The sequence below is a fragment of the Branchiostoma belcheri genome, unplaced genomic scaffold (genome assembly GCF_001625305.1).
Source record: "Branchiostoma belcheri isolate BF01 breed outbred unplaced genomic scaffold, Haploidv18h27 scaffold17, whole genome shotgun sequence".
In the NCBI taxonomy this organism is placed as follows: domain Eukaryota; kingdom Metazoa; phylum Chordata; class Leptocardii; order Amphioxiformes; family Branchiostomatidae; genus Branchiostoma; species Branchiostoma belcheri.
Window position 1 is genome coordinate 927,899 of NW_017803157.1, and position 20,475 is coordinate 948,373.

The window sequence follows — 20,475 nt, forward strand, 5'->3', positions numbered from 1 at the left end:
TTGTTGTCTTCTTGCTAAGTAGGTAAACAAACATCCTGATAATATAGTGATATACAACATCTTGTTTGAAGTACTTACAGCACAGCAGAAGCACTCTGTGTGCCAGGCACAGTTCAGGGCCTCTAGCCAGCGATCGCCAGGCTCGATAGGGAAGTCACACGCAACGCACTTGGTAGACATGCTCTTGGAAAAGCCTTTAAAGTAGACATAATAATAAGGTTACTTTGTTATCACCAGATACCAGTACCAGAACCAAGAGACAGTTCATATTGTCTGTAGTCAGCTATGTTTGTCGTGAACATCATACATCATAATATGATATGGGTTTTATTTGAAGAACATATCACAGCCTGAAGGCTGAATTACCTAACTTGACTAAGAAGCAATGTCTTGCAATTCTACTGGTCCAACTTTACTCTTACAAGTCAAGAAGATGAAGGCATCCAATACAGTTTTTGGGCTTGAAAACCATACATTTCTAAGTCAATATTCTGGTCACTTTATCTACATATTATAGTAAGGTGAATCAACACTGTCCCAATCTATATTGACCTTCCTGGAACAAAAATGCGCTGTTGTTAAGTGATAAGAGGGCAGATATTTTTTTTTCCAATCTTTGACTGTGCACGGAGGCATTCATATACACTGTTAACAATGCGTAGATTCCTACACGAAATATCAGTTTTCAGTTCCACTTTTGCATGTCAGGTGAGTGACAACTGTTGGGATTCGAACTCTAGAACCTTTTGGTCCATGCAGAAGCTGGATGAATGACTGTACTCACAGATATCACAGATCTGTGCACCCTCCCACAGATGGTAGCCGTTGGGGTCCAGTTGGCAGTTACACTTGGCACACAGGAAGCAGTGCTTGTGGAACTGCAGGTCATTCGCTATGATGGATTCCTATTGGTGGGGAAAGGAGCGGGCATTAGCCAATCACAGCAGAAGTTGGCCTAATAAGAGCATATATTATGCCTCTCTCTCTCCCCATATAATATGCACTACACTATGAAAGAGGTCTAGAGATATAGAATACCTTAAGCACCTTTTTACTGCTATATAGTATGTGAGGTATTAAAGGGACCCAAAATAATACAAACTGAAAGATTATTCATCTTCAGTTCTTTATAGTGATTTCTTTCCCTTTTGAACCTCATTGGATGACAAAATGAAATTTAAAGAATACTGTGTCAGAAGGTTTTTGTTCAGAACATGGCAGATACTCTACCCAAGTTAGAGAACATTACCAAGCTCTATTTAAATTTTGAAACTTGGCTAGAATTTTTTGGTTCACCAGAACTTTTCATAAGTTTTGCAAAGGAGAAATCTGTCAATAAATATTATACTTAAAACTTATTAGATATTACCACTTATAAAATTCCAATAAATAGTACTTTTCTTAAAAATGGATTAAACATGCTGTTAACATTCTAACCTATAACATGCAGGGTGTAGGTTTCTACAGAAATCATAATCATGCAGAGATTGGAAGCAGAACTACTATGCGTGCATGCAGGCAACTCACAACTTTGACTGTAACGTGCACGTTGCTACCATGGAGCTTTCGGGATGTCTGTGGATGAAAGCAATGGTGTCATCATGTACACAACATTAAGCATGCCAATGGAGTGGGTGCGAAAAATAAATAAAAACAAACAAACAAAAAGAAAAATACAGCTTTAGGCACTGCAAGCAATGGTAATTATCCACATCACACTCACACACGCACAGACATTGTGTCAATATGTATGGTATATCTACATGTAACTTTAAGGCACAATAAGTACTATATGATAAGTCTGGCATACAAAATATATCTCATTCTTAAAAAACAAAACCGTTAATGATAGATACACACTAGGAACACCACAATCATACATACCACATACAAATTTACATGTACTTAATAAGTACAACAAACAATAGCAACGCTAAATCTGACACACCAAATACACTGAGTTAGACAAAGACATTGGTAGAATCTACCACATAATTACGTACACACAACATACACATACTGACATAGCATATAACTTAACACAAGCATGCATCAAAAACATTAAAACACAGGCACAATGGTTACATGTCAGGCCTGTACCCTGAAAATCACATCTGCACCACCACACTATAGCCTGAAATCCAGCCATATTATAAGTATAAGCTTTAGCTGCTCCGTATCATAAGCTTTGCAGCTTAACTGGTCCATGCTGGATTTCAGGCTAGCACACTAATCAGCTTCACCAGCCACACAACAAACAGCAAAATTACAGGGTATTATAAATCACACAATCTGATGCTCTAGCTGTGATTGGCTACGCAAAATTTTGCACAAAAACAAAATGATAACTTATGACAAAAGGGCTAAATGTCCAACACTATTCTAAGTTATCCCATGGTCTTACCATCATGATGATGAAGGAAGCAATAAGTTACTGTTAGTTTCAACACAAGCACCTGCTTTAATTTGAACAAATCACACTTTCCAGGGACTATTCTTCAGTCAAAAACTTCTTAAGTTAAAATGTTCTTCAGTTAAGCAAACTGTAAAATTGTACTATTTATTTTTATACTGGTGTAGCCAAGGACTGATTCTTGTTACTTCAAGTACTGAAGCTATTGTAAGATAATCTTAGCTACATGCAGTTGTTTTTTATTTTAATTTTTTTTTTTTTCTAGTCATGTAGCATGGAGAGTTTAATGACCCAAATTTTGTGTATAAAGAAGATTGTCTTTATTTCAACTTTGTGACAGCCTTGGCCATGGGAGGCCTGGCTTTGGTACACATACACAAAAGCTAACAATTGATACTTTGAGGGGACCCACCTCAGCAATGGGCTCGTTGCACTTGCCACACAGAGGAGCGAAGAACTCCTTGTAGTGTGTGGAACAGTAGAGCTGGTTCTCCTCCTCCACAAATCCCATCTCAATCAGGTTGCACTTACAGTGAGCGCACGTAAACTCATCAGGATGCCAGCACCGGCCGATGGCAACCACGAAAGGACCCCTGGGTTTAACACAGCAAGTTTGGTAAGAATAATAACTCAAGATTCACATGTGCTCGCCAACTTAACAGCCCAAGTCCAACAGCATGAAAAGTTACTTCATTGCAGGGCTAAAAATACGGGGTGAATACATGTATGCACCTCAGTGCAGGTACAAAATGTAAAATTTGAGCTGTGTAGGTGTTTCTGATGTCTACCTTTAACGGTCCTCATACTGGGCTTATATACAATGTAGGTGTATGTAGATTTTTATTTGCTGCAATACCTACAAAGTATAAAAGAAATAATCGCAATTGTTTCTGAACAGTTTTTAGTATTACACATACACGTATATCAATCCCTGTCAATAACAAACTGTTTTGTATCACAAACATGAAAATACCCAAAGAAATTTCCAAATCAAGCTTCCACTCTTTCTCCGCAAGGTGTAAATAATTCACCTGATGATCTGGTTACAGCTCTCACACAGCGGAGTCCTGGATCCCGCGGCGCCCATCTTGGCGTACACGATCGGCTTGGCCTTACGGTCCTGGCGGTCTCCCCGCACCACTCGTCTCCTCTGGTCGGCCGGACGTCCCACGCCGCTCGGAGCCGTGCTGGTCGTAACCGCCGGCGCGCTTGGGTAACACAGGAAACGGTGTGCACAGGTTAGGACATTATCATGGAAGTTCATCTGTGTTGGTAGTAATCATAGTATGATGCTGAGCGTAATTCCAACACATGGGTACACAGGGATCGAGTTATCAACAACCACTTTTGTCTTTATTAGGATAGGTAATGACCAACCACTTTCGGATATAAACCGCAAGAGTTACGGACACATGACCTTATTCACACAAGTCTTAACGGATACGTGACGTTGGCAATTGGTCAAATACGCTAGGCAGCTTACATGTATATCATGTTAGAATCGTGTAGTGTAGAGAGGTATATATGGTGTAACCGGTATGTACCATATTTGGTGCCATATAGCACCCATTAACAGACTACAAAAGGTTGCAGACTACAATGTAGGTTGGTTGATGAAAATCTAACATTTTCTTGACACTTCCGAAATATCTCAAAAAATAGCAAACAGACTCATTCATATGTGTTTTTAAGTCATATACTACATGTACATTGTATAAAAGAACTGCAATTATTTGTTTCTCTATCAACTACATGTGGACTGACATTAAATTCTTCATGACAATCTCTTTTTCCTTACATGTACATCCTTAAACAGCACATTTTACGGATAAAACATGACAGGTTACATGTATTTTACATTAATGTAATGATGCACTAACCCAAAAAATACCCAAAAATAATAATAATAATAATTAAGTGTGGTGCAAGGCAGGAGAAGACTGAAGAAATATAAGAAAATATGAGGAAAAACAATATATTTCATCCATACCTATGGTAAGAACTGATATAAAAATAAAAGAATGACAGCCTCAAGTACAAATGTAGATACATTTTACTTAGAACATAGATATAAGTGAAGAACAGCTTCATTTGAATAAAAGCCGACTGGCCAAAATTAAATTACTTGCATGTTCAGCATCGTGTCATTTTTATCAGTACATTCATCAATACAGACAATGCTCTTAAATTCCTCTTCAACTGCTCTCTTCATAGAAGTCCTACAATACTGTAATTCCTGACTTTTATACGGTGCTTTTATATCTATGCTTTTCGCTGTCACCTCTAGCTACTGTGCACTTATCATTACCATGAACAAATCATTTGCTTTCTTATTTCTGCACCTATTGCCACCGTGAACATATAGTTCTGTGAACACCTCCATTTTTCTCAGACTGTGAACTTTTCCTTCCATAAACATAAGTGAATTAAAGCAACTCAACCAGAAGCATAATACATGTATATAGAGTAAAGGAAAGAACATAACAGGCGTTTTCTAACTGTACTGAAAAAAAGTTGACAGGAGAAAAACTTGTAACAGAAGTAGTTGAAAGCGTAGATGGCAGACAGAGAGGGCTTCTTTAGTAGTCCACTCCATACCCAGTAGTTTTTGCTGGGTTTCCCTTTGGATCGAGAAGGATCACGTCGTATCCGGGCGGCGGCTTGGCCTTAGCGATGGCGTCCTTCTCGCAGTAGTAGTTACCCTCCAGCATGACGTAGACAGAGTCTCTCAGGTTGGTTCCACACTCGGCACAGTTGAAACACGAGGCGTGGAACAACTTGTCTTTTACCTTCAGCATGGGGCCCCTGAAACAGGCAATACTGAAGGTCAGAAGCTGAACTGTCTTTATTTGTACAAAACTAAAATATAATGCATTACTGTAACAATAAAAATGATTAGTTAGTTGTTACCAGATTGCCTAGTTCTTGTACGGCCTACCCCTCTTTACATTTAAGCAGGCCCTTAGACGAATCTTGACCGTGCAATGATGTATCATTAGAATAACAACCTCTAGACAGCAAGTACACCTATAACCATGTTACACTATTGCCTAACCATTTCTTCCTATAAGACAAGACTCCCCCTCCCCAAGATAAAAAAAAAATGTCCTAAAAAAGAAAAGGTTAATATGTGACTACCTTTACCTTAAATTAAAGAAGCCAGTCAATGAAAATGTAATACAGTACAGCTTGTAATCACACAAAGCCCACTTTCAAGAAAAATGACAGAGAAAAGCAGTAAAACTTAGGAGATAGATGACTAGAAGAGAGGTGTGGTGGTTCTTACCTGTAGGAACAGCGCTGGTCAGCTGAGAGGGGAAAATGTGGAGACAGCCGAAAACAGAGAAAATCAGAAGACAGGCGGGCGTGTCGTCAAGAGAAGATGGCGTCAACATGAAAATAGAAGCTTGACCTTCTTGAGGATGTGTGTGAACACAAAAAGACAGACGAGGACAGGAGTACTGAACAATGAATGGTTGAAACAAGTGAGGGAAGGGTTGAAAATCCATATCGTCAAGGAAGTGTTCCCTGGTCCAGAAACATCAAGTGTAACAATGAGATTCAAGCGCCACTAACAGACCAGTCTAACAGGTCCAGACCTATAAGCATAGCAGTTGGTGCGTTGGGTTCTCGAGCTGTTGGCCCAGGTTTGATTCCCAGGAGCCAGGGGTTTTCATGTTTCTACTTGCCCATAGTTGTTTCACTTGGAAGGGCATAGCTGGATAACATGACCTCATCATTTTTAAATCTAATGATTGTGTTTATATTTTTCAGTTGGATATGTTAGGCTTTTTGTTCCAGTAATGTAATGTAGTATTGCGTCTGTCCTTGGTGCTGAAATGAGCTTCTTTTCATTTTTTGGTACATTGGATATGCCAGGCTTTTTGTTCCAGTAATGTAATGTAGTATATTGTGTGAATTTGTGTCTGTCCTTGGTGCTGAAATGAGCTTCTTTCCATTTTATGAACATTGCGTCAAGAGTTGACTGCCACTATGTCTTGTACTCTTCATATAGTTTGATAAAAGCTGTGCAGACTTACGAGACGTCCCCGTCGCAGCCCTGGCAGCTGGGCACGTTGACGGGCACCTGGACGGCCTTCTCCATCTCCTTGGCAGTGACGGCCTGCAGCTCCTGGGGTCCAGTACGTTCCCTCTGAGACAGGGCAGCCTGGGCCTCCGCCAGTTCTGATGGGGAATAACAATGGGGTGTGTTTAATCTCTAAACAGATCTTTGGGTGGCTGCGAAACAGTACACCACCCAATATGCCAACGGAGCAGCCTAACACTTAAAGGCCGCTAATATAGACTCCCATTGCCCCACAGAATCTGCTTGGAGATGTGTTGTACAATGTTGGTAGTGTTACATGGACAAGTGAAGCTACATGTACACCAAATTAAGGTAACTTAGGCCTAGGAAAAATGTTGTGTTTACAGTTTCCTGACAGACCCTAGCAAAACTCCACTGACTTAAGCCATTTTTGAATCAACCGCTGGTCCACCTTAAGAATTTTCTATCTACGTATGAAATGTCATTTATTTATTTATTTAACGCATTTATTTATTTATTTAACGCATTTTCAGAAGCAACTTTTCAGTGAATCGGGTGAAATATTTGTTCAAAAGCAAACAGGTGGATGGGACCTTGAAACAGTCCTGCCGCTTTGTTAAACTTTATTTGTTGGGTCATTTTAGCCGGAATCTAAAAAAAAAAAAAACTCAGACAATCCCTGCCTACCAACCCTAGTTTTTTTCAGTAATGAAACCAGAAACACAACATTAATTTTCCTAGACCTTACCACATGTGAAGGACAGGTCTTGGTTAGAATTTGCTGGAAACAAAAACCAAAGAACGAACATAACAAAAGAACAAAAGAAAGTGAGTGAAACCTGTGGAAATGATGACAGTGTACCACAGTGAATCTGAAAGGGTTGGAAGTGTTGAATTTGAACCAGGACTGTACATGTACATTTACTGGTAACACAAGGAAATAATGAAAATTTTGTCAAAACAATTGAAGTGGATTTGTAAGTGACACCTGAAAAGGAGTTGAGAAGAAAGGAAAGGTAGAGATGAGGTAACATTGACAACTGTACATTGTAACTATGGGAGGAACAGGGTGGAAACAAATCTTTCACAGAAATAAGTGAAATAAGATGAACAAAATGTGAACGTGGACTCAAAATAGCAGATTAAATGCTCAATAATAATGAGAGGCTGAATGCCCAGTCCAGTACATCAGGCAGGGTGGAAAAATTATCACATTGCTTATAATAAAAACAGTACAGAACTGAAGCAAGTTTTGTTTTTTTTACTCCTAAATCTACTTGGATATTTAAATGTAAAGAAGAATGAATTATATTATTACACCATATGCATGCAGCAGTATATGGTACAATAGGCACTATCAACAGCTACGTATATACAAAACGTGGCCCCACATGCTGGCCCTGGTAAGATGTGAAGCATTAGATGTTGTGTTGCCCTGAAAAGAAGACTAGAAGTGATTTAAAAAGACCTATATACTTGTGACAGAAAAGTGACATAGGTTATTCCATGCAGCTTGTATATATTAAAGCAGCATTGGCTCTGGATATAGATATTTGCTTTGAGTGAAAATCTGCTATACATGCATTGCATGTCATAACATGTGACCACAAGTTAGTGACTAAGTCTTGAAAACTGAAAAGCATACATGGTCTGATGCTTTTTCTTCTGTTCCAAGATCTAAAACAACTCTACTATTGGATAAATTACGGAGGTAACTTACGGAAGTTTCGAGTGACACCACTCTTCTTCCAGTTACTGTAAGTTACAGTTGTAGTAGAGTTTGAATTTTCTATGACAATATTGTTTACCTGGATATCTAACCTTCACCAACGCATACAATACATTGTTTTTTTGGAGTCATTTAGGCAACCAGAAGCCTGCTAAAGTAGGAAACAGTCTTTTCCCCAACACCTCTCTACAAGAAAGAGCGGTTCTCCAAAACCTCCCAAGTTATGACTACACCATGATGAGGTTTAGACTCTACATAGTGAAGATGAGAAGACTGTTGTTAGTAGGAGACCAGTGGAGCGGAGATGTGACCACCAGCGGCCCTGCACCTACAGAAGTGATAATTAAGCAGTGAGAGAAGTGGTGAGTGAGTCTGTATGGGGGATATGGAGTACCCAGACGGTCCATCTGTCTGGAGGCCACGGCTTCCTGCTCCACGGCCTCCTGGTACCGCAGCCGCTCCTGTTCCTCCCGCTCTCGCTCGCGCTGCGCCTCCTGCTCATCGATCTCTGTAACAACATGGCGGCGCGGCAAGGTCACCTACAAGGTCAGTGACCAGGGCAACCTGATGGGCAACCTACTACTACTACTACATGTAAGCCAAAAGGTAGGTTGCCCATCAATATATCAGGTTGTGGTCAACATCGCACAGCAAGGTCACCTACAAGGTCAGGGTTCCAAATACATGTACTGTTTTTCTCAGGTTGCCCACTGGGCAACCTAAACCAATAGTTACATGTAGGTTGCCCAGTAATATTTCAGGTTGTGGTTAACAACGATTTTTTGTAACAACATGGCGGCACAGCAAGGTCATGTACAAGGTCAGTGACCACCATATAAAACTAAAGGTTAAAAGATATAATTACACAAAAAATTAACAAAGTTATTGCAACACACCGCAACTGCAATTTACAGTCAAAATATGCAGGATGTAATAAAAACTAGTTAAAATAAAGGAAGAAATGAAAGAAACAAACTCCGCTGCCCTACCGGCTTCGTCCTCCGCAGTCATCAACTGTTCAAAATCTACATAGTAAGAGGCAATTGTCTAAAACTATACTTTAGCTATGTCTAGAACTATGTCTGAAGGGTTTGACTTCTCTTTTGTAGACCATGGAAGACACAATGTCCCACCTTTTCCAAAATTTGTGGGTTTTGGGTAGTTAAAATTAGAAATAAAAGAAAAAAACTCCGCTGCCCTACCGGCTTCGTCCTCTGCAGTCATCATCTGCAGCAGGCGGAAGGACCGTGACTGGGCTGCGCCGGCGCCGGACCTGCCGACCGGCTCAGGCGGAGGGGGCGCCACGCGGGGCTGCATACGCGCTTTCCTCGCTGACTCCTCCTGGATCATCTGGTACACAGCGGAGGACGTGTCGATCGTACCCGGCTTGCTGTGGGGAACGAGACCACGACACAAACATCCAATCAACATCAACATCTACTTCTTCAACCAACTTTGCCCCAAGAGTCTTTTATAGGTTTAACAAAAAATAAAAGAGTTGGGGAATCGGTTCAAGCTGTTCTCTTGACAAAACTTTAACTCATCTGGTCTTAAAAATGAAAGAGTGGCACACAGAAACAAACACCTCAGACAAAACAGAACATTTCATAATTTTGACCCTCTCAACCTATAGTCAAGGAAAATACAATTACATGTAGAACTTATAGTTTCATGAAGCTCAGACAATGGATACATCAATAATGATCAATTTCTTGAAAAAATGACAAAGATACATTTGTTACAGTATACTATATAATACAAGCCAGAATATAGCATACATATAACAAGGGCTTCTTGCATACATGTATATCAAAGATACATAAAGCATACGATCTGGGAAGTACATGTATGACATGTTTTACTTTTAGATATAAAATTAGTGCTTGCAGCAACACTATTACTTTTAACAATCCAACAGTTACTGTATCAATATAAATTTTTGAGATTAAGTAATATATAGGTAGTACCATATATATCAACCTTAGAGACAGCACGAACAAATTAACAGAAAATAACAGAAGTAGTTAATTAAGACGTTACAGTTACTGTGGTGCCACAGGACCGGCTACCAGAAAAAAGGAAGTATAGTCACCTAGCTACAGGCTGATCTGCAGGGCTATGGTAACAGTACAGCAGCATGGAAGGAAAGCATTGTGGTGAAGAGCATACATGAACAGAGGTCTACAGAAGCAGCGCTCAGAATTATTACTTTAAGCAGAATAGAAAAGCATTTTAAGTCTACTAAGACATGATTCTCTGCTAAGGTTCTTTTCTAAGTTGACTAACTACCATGTGTGGCACATGCAAGCATGGGTGAATAAATGAAAGCCTATGACAGTATCTGGTGGAGAATTTGTGGACATGCATTGCTGATGTCTAAATCTTACATAGTATTACATGCAAACTAATGCAAAGTTATACACCGTATTACAATAGCTTTTCCATGCATGATACGCTTGAAAATACATAATGTTGTGAATGGAGATGTAAACATGACTACTAACAGAAAACAAACACAAAGCTGGAGCCAAATTAACATTTAAAAAATTATTTGTAACCAATCCTCAGTTCTTGACTTTATGTCATGCTGTTATACTAGAAAATAATACAACATAGCATACATGTAACAAGAAGGAAATCATTTAACTTTGTGTAAGACTTTACATTCTTTTATGTTCAAGCCATTCCACCTTGGCCTATGTAAATATGATGCAATTAATGGCAACAAAATGCTGTAACTTCAATGTATAACCAAGGTGGTTATAGAATCTCCTTAAGTAATCAAGCTTGTCACTTACTGTATACACACACAAGGGGTTGCAATCAAGCACTACACAATCATGAATTCTTGGCTGTTGGAGTAATATATAAATAAGGCAGTGAATGAGGTACTATGCACAAGTGAATGGAGGGGATGTCAAACTTGTGAATGGACGGTGCAAACCATGCAGCAGACCTGGTCTGACATCAGTACTTCCCATCCATGCCATGCCTGTGACTGTCTGCCGGGGGGTATATCGTGGGGGAGGGGGGTGGTAGCGTGTCTCCAACCTGTGATCACATGACTCAGACCGGCCAATCTCGGTGCCTGTTAGTTCAGCCTGAAGCGCGAGTTCCACACACACACAAACTGAGGAGACTTCCCAGCATGCTCAGGATTAGACCACGATGCCGACAATCCGAGATGGTGACGCTGTGCCCGTTTGTTTGTTTGTTTGTCCAGGGCATGCAGCTTACCGCTGTGGTGCGGTCACCTCAGGCCTGCCTCCGACCAATCCTGCCAGCTGTCCCTCCAGAGTGTCCTGCACGGCGCCGGCTGAGTACATGCCCAGCGGCGTGTCGTACTGCGCGTGCACGATCTTCCTGCCGCCCGCCTCGATTTCGATGGGCGCGGCGGGTTTTCCCAGCCCGGCCTCGCCCGCACGCTTGATGGCTCCTACATCCACACTGAAGTGCACAATATCAGATAAACACACAGAACAGGGAGAAAGATCCACAGTCTTTAGCATGAACATCACACCTCAGCATGGACCATTATGTCTACTCTGGATGCCATCTACATATTAAACACTGGTCTCACAAGATCTGGAGAGACAATAGGAATTTGGAAAATCACAATCATAAGCTCTTGTCACAGATTCACGAACTTGAACACTGACCAAACTAGATCTGCCGGTGTTTGGGAACAAATTCGGGGGAAGATTGTGAATGTGTGACAGGGACTTTGAATGTAACATGTACAAGCCTTGGCTTCATTGCATTTTTCAAACTCTCAGCGTCTGTCCAAATCTAAAGGACCAGCATTGATCAAGTTTACACATGAGTAGCATTAGCCTTATCACTGGCATTATACCATATACATTTGTACATGAACAACATTTGATATTATCAGTCTTTGATTCTTAAAATATGAAGTTGACAACTTATGTACCAAGGCAGAAAACTCTACACACTAGTAAAAAAAAATAATTGCAAGGCAGGCAATTAGAATGAAGTAGAGTGGAAGCATAGTCACCTAGGACCATGAGAAGGAGCAGGATGGCTGTTGCAGAAGTATGGAAAGGAACATCAGGTGTAAGTGTATGAAGTTAAGCAGAGAGCAAGCGCCGCAGAGGATGTGCATGTACATGTCTGGTGTACATGATTCCATGGAGCTTTACATGTACATGTATGTGTATTTCAATTTTACAATTACAATTTCCTTGGCATAACCACTTCAGCAGCATTTTGAGATAAAATTTCTAATAAAAACGCAAAAAGGTTGTACATGTGAATGAATGATACAAGATATGGCAACAGTTCTGGACAATAATCTACTCTGCAAAAGACTATAGAGAACTACAGGATGAAACTACACAAGTCTTTGTGCCATGACACAAATGGACAGCTATGACAGACAGATGTGGGTGGGGAATTATGCTACATTTGTATAAAAAGGCTTTTAAGCTATGATGCAGAAAAGCTGAAGCTAGATGGTACCTATCTAGCAGCAGAGAAGGTTCAGGCTCACTGGAAAGCAGCAGGAGGGAGGGTAGAAGGGAAACATTGGGGGAACAGGGAAGGTAGAAAAGGTAGATAGCAAAGCATTCAGCCACTTTAATAGATTGTTATAGGAGCTGCTGTTACAGTAGCGCTTCAGTTTGCAAGCAACCTTACTTTCTAGAACAGCTTATATGCTTGGAATATAGGTGTGATTCATATTATTTCAAAGTTGGACAGTCATATTATAATATAATAATTATTCAATAATGAGAGCAACTCTGTTCGAAAAGTAGGAGTTAGAGGTTTCCTTAGTGTGTCTTAATAAAGGTATTTCCATCATTGTTGCATCCTTCTTTAGTTTGATTGATTTGTAGCATTTGTACATTTTGTAGCATTTCATTTCATGTGATATCTCAGTCTGTAAGCTTTTAAACAGAGTTGGCCTAACTACCAAAACCATGAGATAAACAGAATAACTACATTTGATAAGTAAACTTGTACCATGAGTTACACATTACCATACTTGCTTGGAACTTCAACACATGCTGAAGACAAGTACATAAATCTTTACAAGGTCGTACCTCTGTTCCCTTTTTGTAAAGTTCCTTGCTGCCTATTCCCTACATCATTTTTTTGTATAACAGATGTTTACATTATGTCCGTTGTAGACTGTTCTCATTCCACAAAGCAAGGACGTTTCGATATACCGGTAACGTCCTTGCAGAAAGCATGCCACAGTAATTAGGTAGATGGTTGTACCTGGGCACTGCAACAGTAGGTATAGGTGCAGGTGCAGGAGCAGGTGCTGGGGCAGGTGCTGGAGCAGGTGCAGGTGCGGGAGCGAGCACAGACACCGCTCCAGGTGCGGGACCTCCTCCGGGGGCGCTCTGTTCTCGGGAGTAACAACCAGGTGTGAAACAAAGTTACCCTCCCTGTCTGCTGTGGGGAGGGGGGCAGTCTGCCATACCTTTTATACCCACCTGTCTCTATCATGAGCACTCAGATATTGTTCTGTAGGGAAACATAATCTTTTTCAGGTTTCTTTCTTTACCCTCCTGGCTTGTTACTGTAACTCCTGATTTTTTCACTTTCATGTTCACAGTTTTCACAGTCACTTGCCGCCACCGTGAACACCTCCATTTTTCTAAGACTGTGAAATTTTGCTGCCATGAACATCAAGCTTAAGTGAATTACAGTACTTTGGTGCTTGGTGTTTGCCTTCTGCAGGGAGAAAACAGCAAATGCTGTAGGGAATCTTTTAGTCCTCAAAGTACCAGACTATGTAATTTGGGACATTGCTCATCATTGAAGATGGTACAGTGCACAGGTATCTGAAGACTGTTGAAAAAGCTATCAAGAGGAGACTTTCGCAGCTACTGAAATGTAACTCAATCACAAGCAATAAAGAAAATTCTATGCTTTTACAGAAACACATGGACTTGACACCTGAGAGCGATAAGAGCAAGCTACAGTGATTGAATCCACATTGTTGGCTTCTCCAGGGCATCTGTGCCATTTGTATTCTTTCACTGCTCCAGATCTGATGGTTGTACGGTGTATATTTAGAAAAGGCGATGGTGTTTCCTGATAAGGGGTAGGTTGGCTGTGTACTCTTGGAGTTGTCCTGCTTTGGGAATGAAGTCGGACCAGTCAACATACGGTAACCATCTCTGTTTACAGCTCCTGTTGGCCTGTGCTATGAGGAACTTCACTGGTCTCCCAATTGATATCCTTGTCCCAACATGTAGCCTTTCGTTGCAAATGGCATTTTGTCCTCCATAACAGTCAGGATGGCACCAATGGTCCATTTCCTTTCCTTCACAGTGGTCACATGGTCTTCCAAAAGTCTGTTATATATGTCCTGATCATCACGTGTTGTACAATACACTGAATGCTGCTGACAGTTGATTTCAAGCTTCGTCTTTCTACATAATGCTGTTGCTTGTACCTCTACATTCCAATACCAAGAGACTATATACCAAGAGAATATATTTCACAACATTACCTGCATATAACTGTAGGTGTTAACTTACCTGACTTTACCATCACTTACCATCGCTTTATATAATAAAATACATCTTTGAGTACTGCTCAGGCCTTTTTGACTAACCTGTTCTGTGCTTCCTGTAGAAGCTGTTGCCCTTTCAGTGTCTCTGTGACGTTCTCCAGGGCGTACATGTTGATGGGAGTGTTGTACTGGCTGTGGACCATCCCGGGACTGGTGGGCGACCGCGGACCGCCCGTGGCGGGGGTGTGACCCGCGGCAGGGAGCGACGACAGCCGCGTGGGAGCCGCCGGGGAGATTCGCGTGACGGGAGCGGACACCGAGGACACTTTCAGGTGGGACGGTCCGGTCTGTACGGACGTACCGGACTGTACGGGGCTGATACGTGACGGGGAAAACCCCGCCCTCAGTGGCGGTGACGGGACGCTCGGCGGGGGTTTGTAGACGGTTGGGCGCTGGATGCGCAGGGGAGGGGCCTGTGTGGAAGAAGCACTTGCCTGCTGAACAGGGGCAAAAGCACTGCTGTCCCCACTGCCTATGCTACTGACTCCGTTGGCAGAACCAGTAGGGACAGAGGCAACGCCACTCGCACCACCTCCCGGTATGAACGGCTTGGCGGTGGAGTTGTAGAGCTTATTGACTGAACTGGTGGCTAAGGTAGGGGTGGGGTTATACAGGCCGTTGGTGGGGGTGGGGTTATATAATCCTGCACTAGGGGTGGTGTCACTGGGCATGGCAGGCACGCTGGCTGGCTGGAACCTCTGTAAAACATGCGTGAGTGGAACATGCTCAGTTCATGCTGCAGTTCAGGCAACTATCACTAGGGTGACAATGCCCACATGCAGGATGTGAACAAGCCTAATATACACAAGACTCATAGCTGCTAATTGTGTGAATGACTGATTGCTTATCCACAGTGTATTAAGCAAAATTCAACAAGCAAACATAAAGTGTGTAACATAGAACTCATTCTTACACATTAAATGCCAATGATACATGTAAGTGGTATCATACCAATGATAGGTGGTATCATACCAAATTTAAAGTGCAAACATTGACATGTACACAACACATCAACAGGACTAGTCTGTGACAGCACAAGTCAATCTCTCAAATCTACTTGTCCTGTTACTACATTTATGTAACAATTTACTAAACAAACAACACTAACAGTTACACTGTGCAAAGTGAGAGGCAAGTTTCATGCAGGAAACATATAAACATGCAACTTATAAATACAGAAAAATGCACCAGTAAAGTTCAAGTATTTAGGGACAGTAGATAAGAGAACAGTAGACAGTATGACTATGAGGAGTGGAATGTATGGAGATAATGGTTTCACTTGACAGTAAATTTTATCAAAGAAGAGATAAGTTTAGTTTATTAGATTTATTTTTATACTTCCCTTGCCAAAGGCAAACCATTGTTGATATTTTTTGCACGGTTTGGTCTTATTAGCTAGTACTAGTAACATCTCCCATTCCTTTACTGTAAATTTTACAGTTGTTTTTGGGAGTTACATGTATAATGTTGTATTACAAAAGAAAAGGGGGAGTAGTGTAACAGTGTGGTTCAAGTGCCACCAACTGAACTGGTCCGGGCCTTATAGCCTAGCGGTTGGTATGTGGGGTTCTTGAGCTGGCGGCCCAGGTTCGATTCATGGGAGCCAGGGGTGTCCGTGTTTCCACATAGTGTTTCTATGTCCCTTGTTTTTCAGCTAGAGGAGGAGACCTGGTTGTCTCCAGGTTTGTTAGACAGGAGGAAAGGCCAGGCTTGAGCAGGAGAGTAAAGAATAAACTGCACACTGTAAAGAAGTACCCCATCGGTAGGACAAGGGTTAAGGTAGGCAGACTGCTGAGACTGAGAACCCACATAGAAAGGGAGGTCAGCAGATAGAGGGTTAACATTGTAGAAATAAAGATAGTAACAAGAGTCAAGTTAAAAGGAAATATTAATTACCATATAATATCATTGACAGAAATAGCTAGTCAGAAATAGTATAACTCAAAACTCAAGTGCTGTAAGAATTTATACAGACAAAAATGAGTGTCAATGCCCTCTGAGCATTTTTGGTCATATTCCAAGTTTAGATATAAATGACATCATAAATATACATGTACCAAAGTTGATATTAGGCCACACCAATTTAATACGTTGGTTCTCAGATTTGCCCGCTTCATTTTTTTCTGATTTGCAAAGAGAAAAATATTCATTTGCTGAATCTACTCCAAATGTTCATATTTTGGCCCATAAATTTGAAGAAAATCCACGCCTCATCTTGCTAACTTTATCACAGTTTTGAATTCCATCTATCAATGCAGTGATCTGATTAAAATTTTAAAATATTTGAATTACAAACCAGCACAATATGTTGATTTCATGGCTCCTATTGTAGCACATGGGGCTATCAGAGGATGCCTTGGTCTGTTTTTATTTATTTTTTCCTGTTTCTTCATATTTTTCTAAAAAATCTGAGAACCAACAAATCAAAATTCAATTGGTGTGGCCTAAGATACACATTTCAGTTATCTCTGACCAAATTCAATCCAGCCTTCAAGGAAAGGAATCTAGTGCCAATGTTGGAAAGGAATTTTGCCATATATAGTCACGACATTGTCAGTTAAGTTACTAAGAACCAGATCACAGTCACACTGTTGGAAGTCTAAGTGTAACATCCTGTTTTAGATGTCCTTGAGAATTCCTCAAAACAAGTCTGGACGGACTTATTTTAGTCACGTTCCAGTGGCAGCACTGAATAAAGATGTTCTTTTTACACAACCAAGTGTTTTATTCACAGCCGACGTTTTGTTGACCGTCTGTCACCTTCCTCAGGGCAATTCTAACTGGTTCACATTGCACTGCAGCACAGGTGTCACTTTAAATAGATGCATTCCCAAATGTAAAGTATTTACATATCTACCTGGTTACAGGGAACAGTATGTACAGTGCGGCCCCAAACGTACAGGAGAGTGATATATACATAATTGTTTATTACAGCGAGTTAGACAGTCACTGAAACGTTGACTGAATAAACCGCTTGGTTGTGTAAAAAGAGTATCTTTATTCAGTGACTTACACATCTGATGAAACTATTTGCCGAAGTAGGGAGACAATTTTCTTGATGTTTTCTACAAGGAATGTATAATATTTTGATTTCTGTGCCGACCCCCCAAATGGACTAACCCACCTTTATTACCGTTGGCTGGGCTTGTATTGTGGGAGCTGCTGGCCCAGCCGGGGTTGCTGGCATTGGTCTCCCCCTGCCGTCCCCTCTGAAATACACACAAATGGTACAGTCCAGTTTAAAACTCAGAAACACACTAGAATGTAGTGGTAGGTAGATGTAGATGAAGCGGCTTCACCTAACATCTTGCTAATAGCGTGAAAGTACGTACATACATGACATAGTGGGCATTCCGTTCCAGGTCAAAAAGGAAGCCTGACAAAAGTCATGGCATGCAGCAGCCAAACATCATTAACTCATGTTTGTTGACTCAACACCTGTCTGGACTCTTGGCTACTTACCCCCAGTGATGACTAAGGACAAGAAGTACAGGTGGCATTACAGGCATCCTATGCAACTTCAGGGTGGCAAATTATATTCTGGATGAGGAAATCTGTCTGATATTGCTATTCCTTAGCACATTTTTGTCATCATTTCATACTTGAACCATTTGAAATAGCCCCAAAACAAGCCATCTCTTTATTCACTTCAAACAGGTGTCGTGACATCTGCTTACTATATTCTTTTGTCATCTAGTGATTTAGATAAGTACTCTGATAATCACACACTTATCATCACCATTATTAGCAGACTCTTATCAATATCTGTCACTGAGATAACTCTGTCTCCACCATTGCTTCTATGCTGACCTACATATGGTTCTGTGTAGTTTGGACAAAATCTTTCCATATCATCAAAAGTGGTAGTCTTCTTCTTTTCATCTATCTTACATTAGGATTGTTTTTTCTTAATCTTATTTTGCAATTTACAACATTTATTTGCTCATTTTGCAGCTGCTTTGTACAATTTACAGTAGAGTTAAAGACTTTTTTTTGGAAACGGACGAAAGTTCATGCTTGCGCAGAAGTCATCCATATGACGTGGTCTAACATCCTCATCATCTCATATCCTGGCCTAAGCCTAACACAATATGGAATTTTGCTGAATGAATATTTCATTATGGTGACAAATGGCAGTGGAATGTGGTAGTTCCTGTGTGACCCAGCTACTGAACCATGGATGTAAACCGCTGGAAGTTGGAGTAGACGTCAGCAAGCCCGTCACCACGGACACCACAAACAGCCATCCCAGCCGCCAGGACAGGACTTCCCCCATGACATCAGCAACTGGGTCCATTCCACACCAAATATGGGCATTGCAGTCTGGCAAAGCCTGGTCTTCAACCCCAGGAATGTGCCTGCCGAGGTCATGTTTGTCTCATACCTTCATTTTTCTTCCACAGTAAAAATACACAGGTTGTAACAATACGTTTTCCAGCCTGGAACTTGAAAGTGCTAACAAAGAAAATTTACTGCTAATCCAAACATATACTGAACACAGCTTGTTTATATTAGTTATACATATCAAGCTATGATTGCAAGTCAGGTAGGACTTTTATTAAGCTAATATCCTTACCTTACCTTATCACAAAATTACAATTGAGTATTTGATGGTACATTGTAATTTAAATGCAGAGATTTCAAGATGAAGCTACAGCTTAGAAAAACCTAGATATATGGATTACTATTTCAAAGCAACATAAACTAACATATTTGTTTATAACATTTGAAATAATTTTTCAATGAAATTTTGCAACTGTCTAAACTTCTCAAGCAATAGCCAAGGAAACGGAATGTGTCCTTGATACTACTCACTACTCAAACAATTTGACCTTTCAAGTCGTTTATTTCACAACGGAAAACCCAAAGGCTGTTTTAGAAAGTCTGGTCCCTTGCCGATCCTCAATATACTACATGAACCTAGTTGCCTTAACTCAACCTACGTTATCAGATTTTCTATATACAGAAAAAAATGGATGTAATCTATCATTCTAAGACATTCTGGGGGTGGATATTAGAGTAAATATGGAGTTCAACTGGCTTTTATAGATAGAAGAGGAGGGGCTGGTAATGTGAGATTTCCCCAGTCAGCAGGCTATGTTTGGAAGGGTGCTATTTTGGGGGGTCAAATGTGAAGGAGACTGAGTTTGCCTCCAAGGTTGTTTGTTGCCCAACCCTGTATACTATACTATATGTAGGTTTGGACTTTTCAAGCTGGTCAGTTTACATTTTCTATGACATGTATATTTGGAAAATCCCTCTTAAAGGCATCCAATAAGATTTAAGTCATCTAACGAAAAGTGGATTTTCAAGGTCAATTTCTGATCATTCTTGTAATGTAGTAAGTTGAACCAATCCTATCCCATGGCATACTGATATCTGTGGGGCAAAAATGTGATGTTGCTGACAGAAAACAGTTGCTTGTTTTGTATCATAGGCTGGTTCTAGCTATTTATGGGTGGTACCCAAAAAGTAAAGAGATGCCTCAAGTAGCTTTTTGGACTATATCTATAGATTGTTGTTCAATACAACATGTGACAACAGAAATAAAGATGCCATTTTAATCATAATTATAACAATAACATATAGGGAAGCATGTTCTTTCTACTGACAAAATTCAACTATATAGCTATTTACAAAAAAAGCTGAAATAATTAGATTAAATTAGATTACAAATTCCAAGGGTGTTGAAACGTTTTCAAAGTGACCAGACTGTGTTTTCAGCTGTTCCAATA

General features: G+C 40.6%; 1 protein-coding gene across 1 annotated transcript in view; it reads right to left on the reverse strand.

The window, feature by feature from the left end:
* Window positions 1–20,475, reverse strand: part of LOC109466674 (LIM domain-binding protein 3-like) — a 29,956-nt gene that overhangs the window by 3,030 nt on the left and 6,451 nt on the right. The window contains 14 exon segments of the mRNA XM_019764412.1: window positions 79–194; window positions 785–905; window positions 2,826–3,006; window positions 3,445–3,621; window positions 5,012–5,218; window positions 6,454–6,598; window positions 8,585–8,698; window positions 9,393–9,580; window positions 10,283–10,306; window positions 11,428–11,637; window positions 12,206–12,232; window positions 12,670–12,699; window positions 13,432–13,559; window positions 17,865–17,949. Of these exon segments, the coding sequence (XP_019619971.1) occupies window positions 79–194; window positions 785–905; window positions 2,826–3,006; window positions 3,445–3,621; window positions 5,012–5,218; window positions 6,454–6,598; window positions 8,585–8,698; window positions 9,393–9,580; window positions 10,283–10,306; window positions 11,428–11,637; window positions 12,206–12,232; window positions 12,670–12,699; window positions 13,432–13,559; window positions 17,865–17,949 (1,753 nt within the window).